Raw genomic sequence first — 13,863 nt, 5'->3', positions numbered from 1 at the left:
TTGTTCGTTTTTTAAAGTTTTTTTTTTTTTAATTCGCCATTTCTTTCTGCCATTAGGAACACAACTCGGAGAAAAATACTGACAAAAAGTCTTTTGTCTTAAATCCTACTCAACCTACCTCAAGTCAATTTTTAAAGGGAAAAATTTGATAGCAGTCTTAAACATTTCTTGGCATTTAAAATGAATCAATAGTCTTAATTTCTTCTCCCTTTTCTACTTCTCCTGTGCCTATGGTGGGGGCGTGGTTGTTGTTGTTGTGGTTGTTGATGTACTTTTGCTACATCTCGAGGTATTTCTAAATTTTCTTCTATTTCTTCGACTTCCTCTAACCTTAAATTATCATCGGTTCTAGAAAAAAAGAAAAAAAAATAGATCCTAAGTATTTCTTCTTTAGTATATTTGCTGATACATACTTTTTATCATTGTCGGTGTGCTTGAAATCCTTTTCACCAGAAGGAAAGTTCCCCTCGATGTTTTCCTCTTTTGGGCATCTTTCAGGTTCTAATCTGGAGCTGTCCAGACAGGAATAGAAAGGTTCAACGGATGGAGCACGGGCTTTTCTTTTCAATCACTCTCTTTGTCGTTTTATTTTATTTTATCTCAAAAGATTTTTTACTTGGTGATTGTTAAAGAAATGAATGAATGAATTTGTTATATAAAATCTGCACAGTGAGAGGTATAAATGAAAACAAACTGGAAAGAAAAAAAAGTAACTTTTGTAACAGCACAAATGAGTAAATGGGTGTTTCTTTCATTTAAGTACCATGATTGTTATTTGTTGTTAACGAGACGATGCCCTGTTCTACCTTTACTCTTTAGTTACACTTCCTTAATTATTTTAATCTGTGTTCATTCTCATTCATTGGTTTACTAGAGACTACACAATGTTTAATAAAATAAAGAACATCCATGCTTTAAATTGAAAGGAACTCATTTACTATGTCCATGACACAGTATTGACTAAATATTTAATTTATCAAACATTCATTACATAGGCTATAGATAAAAAAAAAAAATCAGCATTCCAAATATAATATTTATTGTGGTTACATAGTGGTCTGTAATAATAATTTTTATTAAGTTGTTAATTATTTTTTTGTGGTCATAAATTACAAAATCAAAGTGAGTATTCAGACATTGAATTCACTGTACAGAGATTTTGTGATATTTATAATGATATTAATGTGTTACGATGCATCTAAACATGTCATAAGAAGCAGACGGATATTTTGAAATAAAGCAAAACCTTATATATTATTGTAAAATTGTGTTATAACTTAATTTTTTTTTGTTTTTAATTATAAAATATTTTGTTCAGTATTGAACACAAGTTGGGCTCAAAAAAAGCAAAACTACAAATTTGTATGTATAAAAAATACTTTATAGTTATAGAAAAGCAGTTTTTACTATATTACCTTTCAATCATAAAAGTTAATTTGTCACTTAGCATTTTAATTTATTAATGATATTAGAAGATAATTTCAAGATTGTAAGAAACGTATCAACTCCTTTACCATTGATAAAAAGCAATTTTTTAGAAATGCAAAACTCATCAAAAATAAAAAATCTTTTTGTATCAAAATCTAGCTTTAAGCTAATATATATATTTTAAAAACAAAACAATATTGTACTTAATATTTACACTTAAAATACGCCCAGAAATATTCATAAATATTTATCACCGCATGAAAACCATGCAATATAACATCACAACAATTGACGTAAATGAAAATGTAGTCGGAGACATAAAAGGAAACACGGACGAAAGGAAGAGAGTGAGGAAAATGATGTTTCCGACACTACAACAGAAGAAAAAAAAAATAGGCCAGAGTTAGTCTTCTTAGGGTATTTTTTTTTATAAATATATATTTTGTTAATATTCTGCACTTTAATATATTTTTTTTATTAGTTACATGTCATGCAAATTTATAAATATTAATAGAGTTTTGCAAAAGGAAGTGGAACTTGATTCAGTTTATAGCGGTTTATTGACTTGACGGTTTTCCTCATTTACAGTTGACATAAAAGCCAAGGAATACTACATAATTTTAGACACACTCTTATTATTTTACTTACATTATGAAATAATGCAGTGTTTTTCATTTATTGCTCTCTCCCTGTAAGTATGAAAATATTGATGTGGAACGAAGTAGGGGATTGTCATTACTTATTTCCAAATTTGGGTTTCCAAAACCCAAACCAAGAAAAGTATTTTTCAAAGCCATTACAAATTTTAATGAGGTTTCCAAACACAAACAAACCCACGCTTTTCACAAGTACATACCTCAAAGGGTTGTGGGAGATTTTTGCCGAGGGGTCTCCAACCAGTACTAAATCAGTACTGTGCTTTGGTGCTGATTCTGATGGAGCAGCCTGTAAAAACATAATTAAACTGAGGTTTTTTGTTTCTCTCTCTGAAAAATGAAACCAAGCATTGCAAAAGCCATTTATTAACAAACAAACAAACTTTGTACATTCAGTAATAGTATAAATGAATACACACACAAATAAAAAATAAAGCAAATTAAAGCACACATAACACACAAAAAGACAATTTTGTTAGTCACACTTCTGTACAAACTTTAAATCCACTTAGTCACATCAAAATTTGGTGTAGTAACCTCAATCCTCTGGCTTTTCGACTTTCTAAGGACGTCTAATTGCAACTGGAGCAGTTCCACGGTTTTTCTATGGCTGCTCTGCAATTCCTGAATTTCCATTTCTTTAGCTCTTTCCCATTTGTCCCATTGTTCAGCTTTAAAAAGAAAAATATTAATATTTTGGTTTAATATTTATTTAAAATTAATCTAATTTTACCCATTTTTTGTTCATGCTTTCGAACAAGTTGTTCAATCTTTTTCTGATTCTCGTCTTGCATACTTTGTTTAACGAGCTCTAATGTTGTCCTCGTAGTGCCTAATTGCTGTTGTAATGATGATTCACACTGAGCTATCTTTTTTTCATGTTCTACCTTTAATGAGTCTGAAAATTAAGCAAACAAATTCTATTGTTTCAATTTGTATTTGTAATTTTAATAAATTATAAAAAATGTTGCTTGTACAAATGATATGAATCATAGTGGAAAGATCAACTTGTGGATTGATCTTGATCGATTATTCTGGTCTATCTTACTCACTGAATTTTTCTGATTTATGCCTCATTTACCATATTGTAACGTGTGAAAAGCCCCAAGGTGACAGGATTGGCAAATCATCAAAAAACGTTTGTTTTTATATTGTTTTTTATGTTTTTCTTATTACTTACTTATTTCTTTCTCGTGGTCTTCTTGTAGTTTTTCTATTTTTTCTTGGTAAGACATGTCCAGCTTGTCGAGCTGCCGTCTCATGTCAAGCGCTTCTCTGTCTGCACTCGTCTGTGCTTTCTGCAATTCCATTTGATGCTTGCCTTCTTTGAATTTTAACCTTTCTTTATATCCCTCGATCTGAAATTTAAACAATTACCATGTAAGAATTTGATATTTTAAACTGAGATTATGGACAAACCTCTGTTTTAAGATCTTCAATTTTTTTCTCATAGTTGTATCTTTGGTTTGCAAGCTCTTGGTCTTTTAACCTTTTAGCAGTATCAACAGCAGACATCCTTTCTTCTCTAAACGTTCTTTCCAGATCTGATTTTAGTTTAGCACAGTCTCTTTTTAGTTTCTCCTCCCACTGTAATGAGTTTAGTCATTAATTTTTTTTTTAGATGCTTAAATTGTATTGATTTAAATTATTACCTCAGAATTCAATTGATTCTTTTGATATTCTAGTTTAAAAAGCATTTTTCTGTCTTTTTCTGAAATTTCTTCTCTGTGGAGTGCCTGAAAATTAACATTGGCTTTATTTTTAATGATAAAAAAGAAGACTTTTTCGTTAAATTGTGAAATAATGTGGTGAGGTCTACAAAGGTGGTGAACTTTGAGCTTGATAGTCTCCAAACATCCTAGTCTGTCTATTTCTAGCAAATATACATTTTGCCATCATCATTCTCATCATCACAGATCAGGATAATCAGAGACAATCTTCAAAAAAAGAAAAATCCTGAGTATGTTGTTGTACCTGAAGGTTAGTTATAGCAGACTTTTCTTTGTCGATGGCTATTCGCAGCCGATTCACTTCTTCTTGAAGAATCATTTCGTTAACTTGAATATCTTCATATTTCCTCTGGATGATACGTAGATTTTTCCTTTGCTCAGAGTATGTCGCCTTGAGTTGCTTTAACTCTTCCTCATATGCTTTCAGCTCGACCAACTAATTTAATAACAATATTTAATTTAATTGTATTAACATAAGTATTAAATATTTTAATTTAATTGGAAAAAAACTCAAATAATTAGTTTTAAAGAAGTTGTATATATAAACAGTCACGTCAAATTGAGAAAGTGGAAATTTTGCAACAAATATAAATGATTTTGCTTGTTTTCTTTATAACTATTGCAACATTTTACAACTATTACAAAAAGATAACTAAATTTGGTACAGAATTAACAAATTAACATTTTGTTGAAACGTTTAAATAAATTTCTTATCTTTCATATTAAATGTGTTAATATATTAATTTGATGCTTACTTGCACCAAGTCAGCTTCGGCTTGTTCGAGTTTAGATGACAACTCGATTATCTTTTTTTCTCTGTCTTCTATTGCTTCTGCTATTTTCTTTTTACCCAATTTTTCAACTTCTCTGAGTTTCCATTCAAAATCTTCGAGCATCTGAACCTCTCTGCCGGAGTTTAACGTTCTCAACGTTTCAAATTCCTTTTGATACTTGGCCTCCTGTTCCTTTTTCTCCGCTAATGCCGCATTGAGCGCCTTAAATCAAAGTTAATAGAAAATAAATATTTGGCTGAGAAGGACAAATGGTTCTTCGTACATCTTTAACTCGCCGTAACTCAGCGTCTCTCTCCATCTTAAGAACCGACAGAGATTCTTCGAGTTTTTCCTTTTCACCTCTGATCTCTCTCACTTTAAACTCCAGCTCTGCTATTTTGATATCAGCATCTTTCAGCCGTTTTCTGTCTTCTGCGTTGGCATAATCTTCACCTAGAAAATTACAACATGACTTAATAGGTTAATAAAACATTAAAATAAATCAATATACTTACTTAATCTCCTTGCAAGTTCTGAATTTCGCTGTTTTTGCTCCTCGAGGTCGGATTCAAGTTTTTCAACTTTTCTTTTAACATAATCTGCTTCATTATAAGCATCTTCGAGTTCTGTTTGAGCTCCTGTCACAAAGTAATTTTTTTTTAATAACTTACACACTTTTTATTGCATTAAATTATAAAACTATTATAGAAAAATGCTTTACCATGTTATTTTATAATAATATATTATTACTTTATAATACATTATTAATTAAAATATCATTGTTCATGTAAGGTATTATTATTATACTTTATGCTATTTACTTTGAATTTATACTAAACAATAAACTTCTAGAGGAAAAAATTGCCATTGAAAACTTTGAAGTTATTTTCTTACACAACTATGCAAGAATTTAATGCTTATTATTTGTTGGAGAACTATTTAAAATGTCATTGATTATTATGTATTTGAAGTTTTGCATTATTGCATGATGAGGCATTATTTTCTACTATGATACAACAGCTCAAGCAAGCAAGTCCCCTTAATCTTTGGTCAGATTGAACATGTTTAATAAAAAATTGAGATACAAATTAAGCTTTTTTCAAATCTCATTTCATTTGATGTTTTATTACTGGAAATATTTTAATCAGTCACAAAATTCGTTCCACTTTAAATCTGAGTACTGAGAGGTGATGAGAAAAAGAATAGTTGAATGGATAACAAGAGAATCCTGAACAAGTGGACTAGAGCTAAAATTAAAAGAAATTTATTTCAACCGTTTTGCAATGTGCAAAAAAAGAAGAGATATTTACAGACAAGTTAACATGATTATGTATCATTATTAAGTAATTTGGTTTTCGATGGATTTCTCAGCCCTTTTCACTTCCCTCAACTCGTGTTAGTTGCAATTGACTTTTTTTTGCTTTGGACTGTGACAAAACTAATTTACAGTTCATTGGCCTAAATTTTGTAGAATCATTATGATGACTACAAATAATTTCTCCGAACTTTGTTAACTTTGCACGCTTGTATTGCTACTTGTTACATGGAGTGTGTGTGTTTTAGCTGACGTAAATTTTGTTTTTCCACAATGTCTTTGCCATGATTAATAATTATTATTTTAATTCTAATAATTACATAAATGGATTAATAATCAATGTCATTTTTATCAATGCACCCAATCAAGCAAAATTGAGTACATACACAGGATTAGCACAATGTAGAGGAATGCATTTGTTAAAAGTTTAAAGTAAAAAAAGAGACAAATATTTGGAAATGAATTAAACAAATATGTATTTAGAAAATATGAATATTTTTGTTTTAAGCAGCTTTTTACAATAAGGTCTATTTAATTGTAGTTAAAGAAAACCCCAAAGCGCTTCACATTTATAAAAAGTTGGGTTTTTGTGTTGAAAGTAATCTGGTTGACGAATTTTTTATCAATGGCAAATACTGTACTGTTATTCAAATGTGTATTTTTCAACATCAATACAATGAGATAAAAAAATCTCTATCAGTGACCACTTAGTATCCAATAAAACTAATTTTTTTTTGCCGGCTAACTACCAGGGTAATCACCGGCGCCTCTTGTATATAGCCTTCTCACATTTGTCTTCTTAGCTGTCTTATGTTTACATTATTTTCTAAGTCTTCTTATGCCCCAACTAAACGACTGTTCCCTTCCAATTCACCTAATAGGAGATTTGCTATCTTGCTTTTGTTACCCTCCCACATATGATAAATTAAAATACATAAATATAATATTTATACACATTTTCATAATTCACATTCATACTAATTTATTAACCTACACTACACGTAAATTGGAGGTCGGAAGATTATTGTGATCTTGCAGCCTCCTTTCTTTCATACTAATAAATACATTCAAACGGTATTTACAAATTCCACTCATACACTAAACTATCCTAAATTGTTTGATGGGCCTGTGTAGTCGAAATTCCTTGACAGCCACGTCCTTTCACGCATCACCACTCACGCTACTAAATACATTAATTCTGGACAGGCCACTACACTTCGGAAGTAGTAGTATATATGTAAGTACCTATACTAATTTGATGGGCCTGTGAGTACTCTATATTCCTTCACAGCCACACCCATGAATACTTCTACATTCACGCAAATAAATACATTCATACAAATAGGGGTGTATATACCATGTGTGGTGGGTTATATATAGCATATGCATCGATTAATTTTAGGTAATCAATAACCTTTTGTTTATAATCACTGTTGTGCTTAAGCACATTTGTTATATCATTGTGCTCTGTGCGGCGCTAATTGTTCGCATTCTTCTAAAATATGTCTTACTGTTACAGTTGCGCTGCACATGGGGCATCTCCTCGGTCTTTTGTCGATGAGATGTCCATGTGTTAGGCGAGTATGGCCTATCCTTAATCGTGTAAGTACAATTTTTTCTTTCTTTTTGAAAATTTCAGGGATCCAAGGTTTGACTGTCGGTTTTATCACCTTTAGTTTTTCATTCTGGGCGTTCCATCCGTTTTGACATTCATTCCAGCTTAATTGTTTTAAGGAATTTTTCAAGGAACTGTAGTTTGTGAATACAATACAACATTTTTAACTATTGATTTTCTCACTCCATTATAATTTACAAAAAATATAGTACCAGATATTATTCAGCAATTCCACAATCAAACTGAACCAGCATTTGGTCACTTATTCCACATTTGTTTCTGACATTAGGTTGATAACTGAGTGTATTTTTTAATCAAAATATTAATATTAAAAATTAATAAAGCGTAAAAGTGTATGTAAAATAGAACAGTTACTTTTTATTTAAACGCGCATCTTCTTGTAATATCTATAACAATGGTTTGTAATATGCAAAAGGCAATGCGGATTTTGTGCCTTATTTCCCAACGGAAGATTAAACGATCTGTCAACGCTTACGGTTTGGGCGTCAAAATAAATTTACATTTGGACAAAGTTCATTCGCATTTTCTCTTCCATCACCGACACTGTTTTTAGGAGGGAAGTGGGCGTCTCTATAAAAACAAATCGTTTTATAACATTGACACAAAAGGACAAAGAAATTGATTCCATTTACGATGCTAAACCCGCAAGACTTGTCAGCTTTGATGGCTTCCTGTTTACATAAGCCGTTCTTTTTTTCAGCAAAGCTACAAGTTATAAGTAAATGTACTTCCGTTTTGAACATCTCAGGTAAGTAAAATGTAAGAAAAGTTTAAAATTTTTATTTAGATTATATAATATTTGTGGTAATTGCTGTAATGTTGAGTTGAAGTTGAAAGAATTGGTCCGGTTTATTTATTAAGGGCAAATTGAAACTATCTTTATTCATTTTTATAAAGTATTCTGTATTAAATTTCTCTCTAGACACAGTTGGCACAGTTCTATAAAAGGCACTCAGTTGGCAATTTTTTGTCATAATTAAGTCAAGATTAAATAGGATTTAAGCCAATCAGTCAGTGTCTGAACGAATTTCCTACTAATGAGGAAAGGTAAATTTTAAATCAAGCAATCAATACTACCACGACAAGTTTCAACAATTGAACAATGTTTCGATATTGAACGTCCACAACTTACTTATACAGAACTTTAAAAAGGGAAGTAAACTTACAAACTTTAAAAGAGGATCTGATTAACATTTTATTACATCAAGATATCTTACGGATATTAAATTTTAAAACAAGAGTTGAGCAATGGAAAGGCGTAATTCGAGAACACGGTACTCGTCTATTTTACCCGGACAGGAAAACTGGAATCGCCGATTTCGCATCCGAGCTGCGACAGAGTAAAATAGACCGTAGATTTAAAATAACGTGCCGAGAGGAAAAGACCATTGGTCCGCGATATTGTCTATTAATAAAATAGGTGAGCTGTTGACCTTACGTTTTTGTAGACTAAGCGGAATCCCTTTTAAAACGAGTGCGAATAAAATTGGTCGTGACGATGACCAAATGAAGTTGCGTACATAAGTTATATCATACATTCCAGGTGGTTTTCTCAACGCGAATTTTGTCAAAACCTAATCGATTTTGTCCACAAAAACGAACATTTGGCCTATTTTTCTTGAATAAAAAGTTTAGCAGAAAATCATATTGTTCTAAGAATCTGTAACAAAAGCCCTGCCTAAAAACATTATCTTCAGATATGACTCATATCATTGATATATTCTTTATTTAACTATGTACACTAGCTGTTTTTTAAATTATAAAATGCGGTTTTTGAAAAAAAATAACACTACTAGAACTAAGAATGAAGGGTGAAGGTGGTAGGTGAAAATAAAATCCACAATGGAAGGTGAACTGGTGTTGAATCGTAGCACGGAACCGTTTTGACTTATTTGAAGCCATGATTAGATCATGATTTGTAGGATTTTGATCCCTAGACAAACAGGCTACTAAGAATGTCAAAAAGTGGATATTTTTGAAAAATCTTGTTTACTAATGCGGAGACAAGACCGAGTTTTTACTCCTTTCATCATGCAGAACGTTGTACAGCTGAGAGCAAAATATTGTGCATTCAATGCAGTCTGTAGATCAATTCTATGTTATGGGTGCTAAATTTGAAAATACTAAATGGGTTGAAAAATTACATCGCTCCTTTATCAGGAAATTGTTTACTGTCTGCCACACCCAACATCTCCTGTACTTGGAAAGTGCCACTGATCTTATTTTTGTTTATCTAAAACTGTAATTTGTTTATATAGTCAAAATCTTAAGGTACTAAGATTCCAAGTTCTTCAATATTACGGCTTCCAAACGGTTTGCACATTATTGCACATTGGAAGATCTTATTCGAAAAATACGGGATTCGATGCAGTTTAAACTTAGAGAATAGAGAGAAGTCACGATAACTCAAATGCCAGAGCAGAGGCGTACTTAGCCTAACATCCGAAGGTCGTGGGTTCGAATCTCGCTCGTGACACTGACTTTTTTATCTCAACCAGTACCTTAAATAAAGATTAATTAATTGATAGATGTTATTTGGTCAATCAGACCACGAAATATAATGAACTTAGAGAATGGAACTCTTATTTCAAAACAATCTTAGTCAGTATTTCCCAAATAAATCATGAGTAGTGTTCACCTACCAAAGATATTCTTTAAAACAGTTTTATCAGTAGCTTGGTTGTTTGACTTTAGGAAAGCAAACCTAGATGATCTAAATCTATCTGATCTTCATTGGCTGTTCAAAATAAGATGTGAACTGCTATGCTTAAATGTGGATGTATGACGGCAGGAAAATGAGAGGTTGTGCTCTTTCTACGATTGACGCAGTCCGGAAAATGTATTTCATTTTATGGCGAAATGAACAATCCTTGGCGAGGTGCGGTTTTTGCATTTAGGGCCTTTTCGGTTAACAAGGGTACAAATATTTGAGTTTCGGTCAGGGGAAAACTTTAGGACCCCTTATGCCTGACAACAACTTAACAAAGTAGCTTTTTTTACGCCCACCTAACATTAGTTATTTCATATTAACTATTATTTCATTTTTAATTTTTTTTAAACAACTCCGGCAGGTGGAATAAAATCCAACCCTTACAATTAGTTATTTTTTCCTATCATGTTGTAGTTCACGTGAAAAAATAAAGTATTCTATTCACAAGGCCGAGGAACCTTCGGAAAAAAGCCTTTTTCGGTGTAGCTGTGAAGATGATTTGCAATTTGGACTTTATTTCTCGACTTTTACAAGAAAAACCTTGATTTGATCAATAACAAAACACTGACGATCATAATTTTTTTAACAGGCGAAATAGAAAGAGTTTAAACAGCCCATTTTTCACAAAGGCAAAAACTTAAATTTACATTAGTTTTCAAATAAATATTCCATTTTTATACAGGGTGTTCTTTTTAGATGGCTCGGCTGAATTCGCTTGTACAGAATGCTATAGAAAAACCAAAAAATACTTATTTAATATTTTTTCTAATTTTAAATTTTTACCTACTGTTTTAACGGATTTTTACACCGAAAACGATGGCGCAATCAGATTGATCTCAGAATAACAAATTTATGGCACAAAAGTGAACAATTTGATGATGACATGGATACTTGATTTGGAAGTTTTCCAATGCCCACTTTCGAAAATTCCACCGATTGAGAATACCGTTTGTGATGAATTTGAGATCGACACCTCTGAAAAGAGGATTAACCGTCTATCAAAATCATTGTCCCGAAGCTCCTGGACAAGGTGAGAGCGATATGTTTAAAATCGTATGTTCTGAGGACATCTCTAATCTTGTAGAAATGGTAAAGGTGGGGAGAGTATGTTGTTTAATAAAGTGCGAGTAAGAACTATCTTTTCAAGATATTTCTAATCTTGTTCTTTTAAAAACCCTTTCAGTCTTCCGAAGTTAGGTGTGTGGAATTTCGANACGTAAACAGAATATTTTATATAGATTTTTTTTAATGAAAACTTAAAATCCTGCATTATTTTCCGGACAACCCGATATTTGATGGGCACTGGTTTTCCAATGTCCACTTTCGAAAATTCCACCGATTGAGCATACTATGTGGTGAACTTGAGATCAACATCTCTGAAAATAGCATTAACTGTCCAACAAAATCATTGTCCTGAAGCTCCTGGACAAGTTGAGAGCGATATGTTTAAAATTGTATGTTCTAATCTCTAATCTTGTAGAAATGGTAAAGGTGGGGAGAGTATGTTGTTTAATAAAGTGCGAGTAAGAACTATCTTTTCAAGATATTTCTAATCTTGTTCTTTTAAAAACCCTTTCAGTCTTCCGAAGTTAGGTGTGTGGAATTTCGAGAACAGACGACAAAATCTATGTTCATCATTGAAATGATGTGGCCGGTTTCTTGATGGGCCCCCAATAGATCCACATCAACATGTGCAACACGAATAAGAGATTTTTTTTTACGAGGGTTCGCAACAGCAGAGGCTATATAACCCTCAGGGTGCCGGTGTTTTTGAAAAAGGCCGTTTGTAAGGATGTCGGGTTCGAATGCTTCGCTGGATTCGAACCCAGGACCTTTACCTTACTGTGATGAGCGCCGTGTCAACCTAAACCGTTGCGACCACCGACGCCCCAATAAGAGATGTGTAGTTCAACTTTGTGATGGTACCTATGGCAGAATGACGAGAAAACGCACCCTTCGGCTCATTTTGACTGATTGGTGAAAACTTATTGAAGTATATTGAAAGTTCATGGGGGAAAACAAAAGTTGGAATTTAGCCCTAATGCTTTTCATTTTTGGCTACATTCAATATGACCAGTTTGTGTAAACAATATCAAATCATTGACAAAGCAAAAAAAAAAAAACATTAAGAACCAGATTATTAAAAAAGGTACTATGAATTTCTTAGGATAATGCTGATGTGTCTGCTAGCAATGGCTACGGGCGTTTTTAATTAATGAACGGTTGCACTTAAAAAAGCTACTCTACACGTTTTGAACATCAAGGGCAACAAACAGGAAAAAAGAGATGTCCTTGATCCTCTAAAAATGTATCTGTTTATAGACTAAAAACGAGCGTACCCACGGCTAGTAGACCCATCATCATCCCAGGAAATTCATTAAACCGCACCAAAACAGACAATGAAAATACTTAATAAGAAGATCGAAATTAAGATATTTAGTTTCACATTCTGTGCCATAACTTTGTTAATCTATGACGAATTTAAAATTTGATTACGCCATTCAAATTATTTAAAAAAATACTTTAAAACAGTGGGTAAAAAGTATATGTTCTCATTAAAAATTTCAACTGGCTCAAGTATTCTGACAATAAATATTTTAAAAAAGTAAAAATTTAAAACTAGACTAAAAAATATTAAATGATTTTTTTGTTGTTAACGTTATCTGTTTCAAGAGAAATTCAGCCGGGCCATCTAAAAAGGACACCCTGCATAATCTTTAAGCAAGGTATTGGTTGAGATGAAAAAAGTCAGTGTTACGAGCGGGATTCGAACCCACGACCCTCGGCTAAATACGCCGCTGCTCTACCACTTGAGCTACCGTGACCTCGATCCACTCGGACACCAACTTCTCATCTCAACCCCATTTTTTGAATTTTTCCCTCCTTTTTGCCATTTTCCAAATGTCGTGTAATCTGTTCGATTCTCGGCGACAAATGAAATGTCCACGGAGAGCTTTAGTGAAGTATACTTCAGTTTGCTTATTATATCCATTATGTTTCGTGGTCCGATTGACCAAATAAATTCTTTTCAATTAATTAATCTTTAAGTAAGGTATTGATTGAGATAAAAAAGGGTGGAAAATGGCAAAGTCATGATAGCTCAAGTGGTAGAGCAGCGGCGTATTTAGCCGAGGGTCGTGGGTTCGAATCCGGCTCGTGACACTGATTTTTTTATCTCAACCAATACCTTATTTAAGATTAATTAATTGAAAAGAATTTCTTTGGTAAATCGGACATCGAAACCTAATGGATTTAACCCTGCAAATATTACAATAAAGTAAAAATTATGCAACAAGCTGCAAGTAGCTTGAACATTAACATTGCTTTTTAAATATTTGAAGACAAACAACAAAACAATGACATTGTGTTATTTAGTTAATTAGTTAAGGAAATATGCGTTTGATTCTCTCTCTCTCTCTCTCTCCCTCTCTTAAAAAAAGAAAAAAAACAATGAAACAAAAAGATTGTTTATGCATTCACAGAGTTGACCAAATTGCTGGCAAGTCTTGGCAAGTGCGACTCCAATCCTGTGGGAGCCCACTATAAATAATGTTATTTGTCATTGTTGTATAATTCGTTGCCATATTCGCTTGATTTTCTTTTGTAATATATCAA

The 13,863-nt window shown here is 32.4% G+C and overlaps 1 protein-coding gene across 4 annotated transcripts in view; it reads right to left on the bottom strand.

Moving 5' to 3' along the window:
* Nucleotides 1–13,863, bottom strand: part of LOC106661871 (golgin subfamily A member 6-like protein 22) — a 43,975-nt gene continuing 30,112 nt past the window's right edge. Inside the window, exons 3-14 of one of the 4 annotated variants that reach the window (XR_001339790.2) lie at nt 5,103–5,225; nt 4,871–5,040; nt 4,570–4,809; nt 4,059–4,250; nt 3,737–3,820; nt 3,504–3,671; nt 3,265–3,442; nt 2,818–2,982; nt 2,622–2,755; nt 2,285–2,373; nt 414–1,799; nt 1–348 (exon numbers count right to left, since the gene is read on the bottom strand). Coding sequence is in view for 3 of the 4 variants with exons in the window: in XM_014385595.2 (XP_014241081.1) it covers nt 195–348; nt 414–512; nt 2,285–2,373; nt 2,622–2,755; nt 2,818–2,982; nt 3,265–3,442; nt 3,504–3,671; nt 3,737–3,820; nt 4,059–4,250; nt 4,570–4,809; nt 4,871–5,040; nt 5,103–5,225 (1,796 nt within the window). In the remaining variant the exon portion in view is untranslated. Of the gene's footprint in view, nt 349–413; nt 1,800–1,969; nt 2,118–2,284; nt 2,374–2,621; nt 2,756–2,817; nt 2,983–3,264; nt 3,443–3,503; nt 3,672–3,736; nt 3,821–4,058; nt 4,251–4,569; nt 4,810–4,870; nt 5,041–5,102; nt 5,226–13,863 lie in introns of those variants that run through there. The other 3 variants (XM_014385595.2, XM_014385597.2, XM_014385596.2) reach the window with 3 other exon arrangements.

This window comes from Cimex lectularius, unplaced genomic scaffold (genome assembly GCF_000648675.2).
Source record: "Cimex lectularius strain Harlan isolate CLEC.00 unplaced genomic scaffold, Clec_2.1 scaffold29, whole genome shotgun sequence".
Lineage (NCBI taxonomy): Eukaryota > Metazoa > Arthropoda > Insecta > Hemiptera > Cimicidae > Cimex > Cimex lectularius.
The sequence above is the reverse complement of the archived record's forward strand: the minus strand, read 5'-3'. Positions and strand labels throughout refer to the sequence as shown.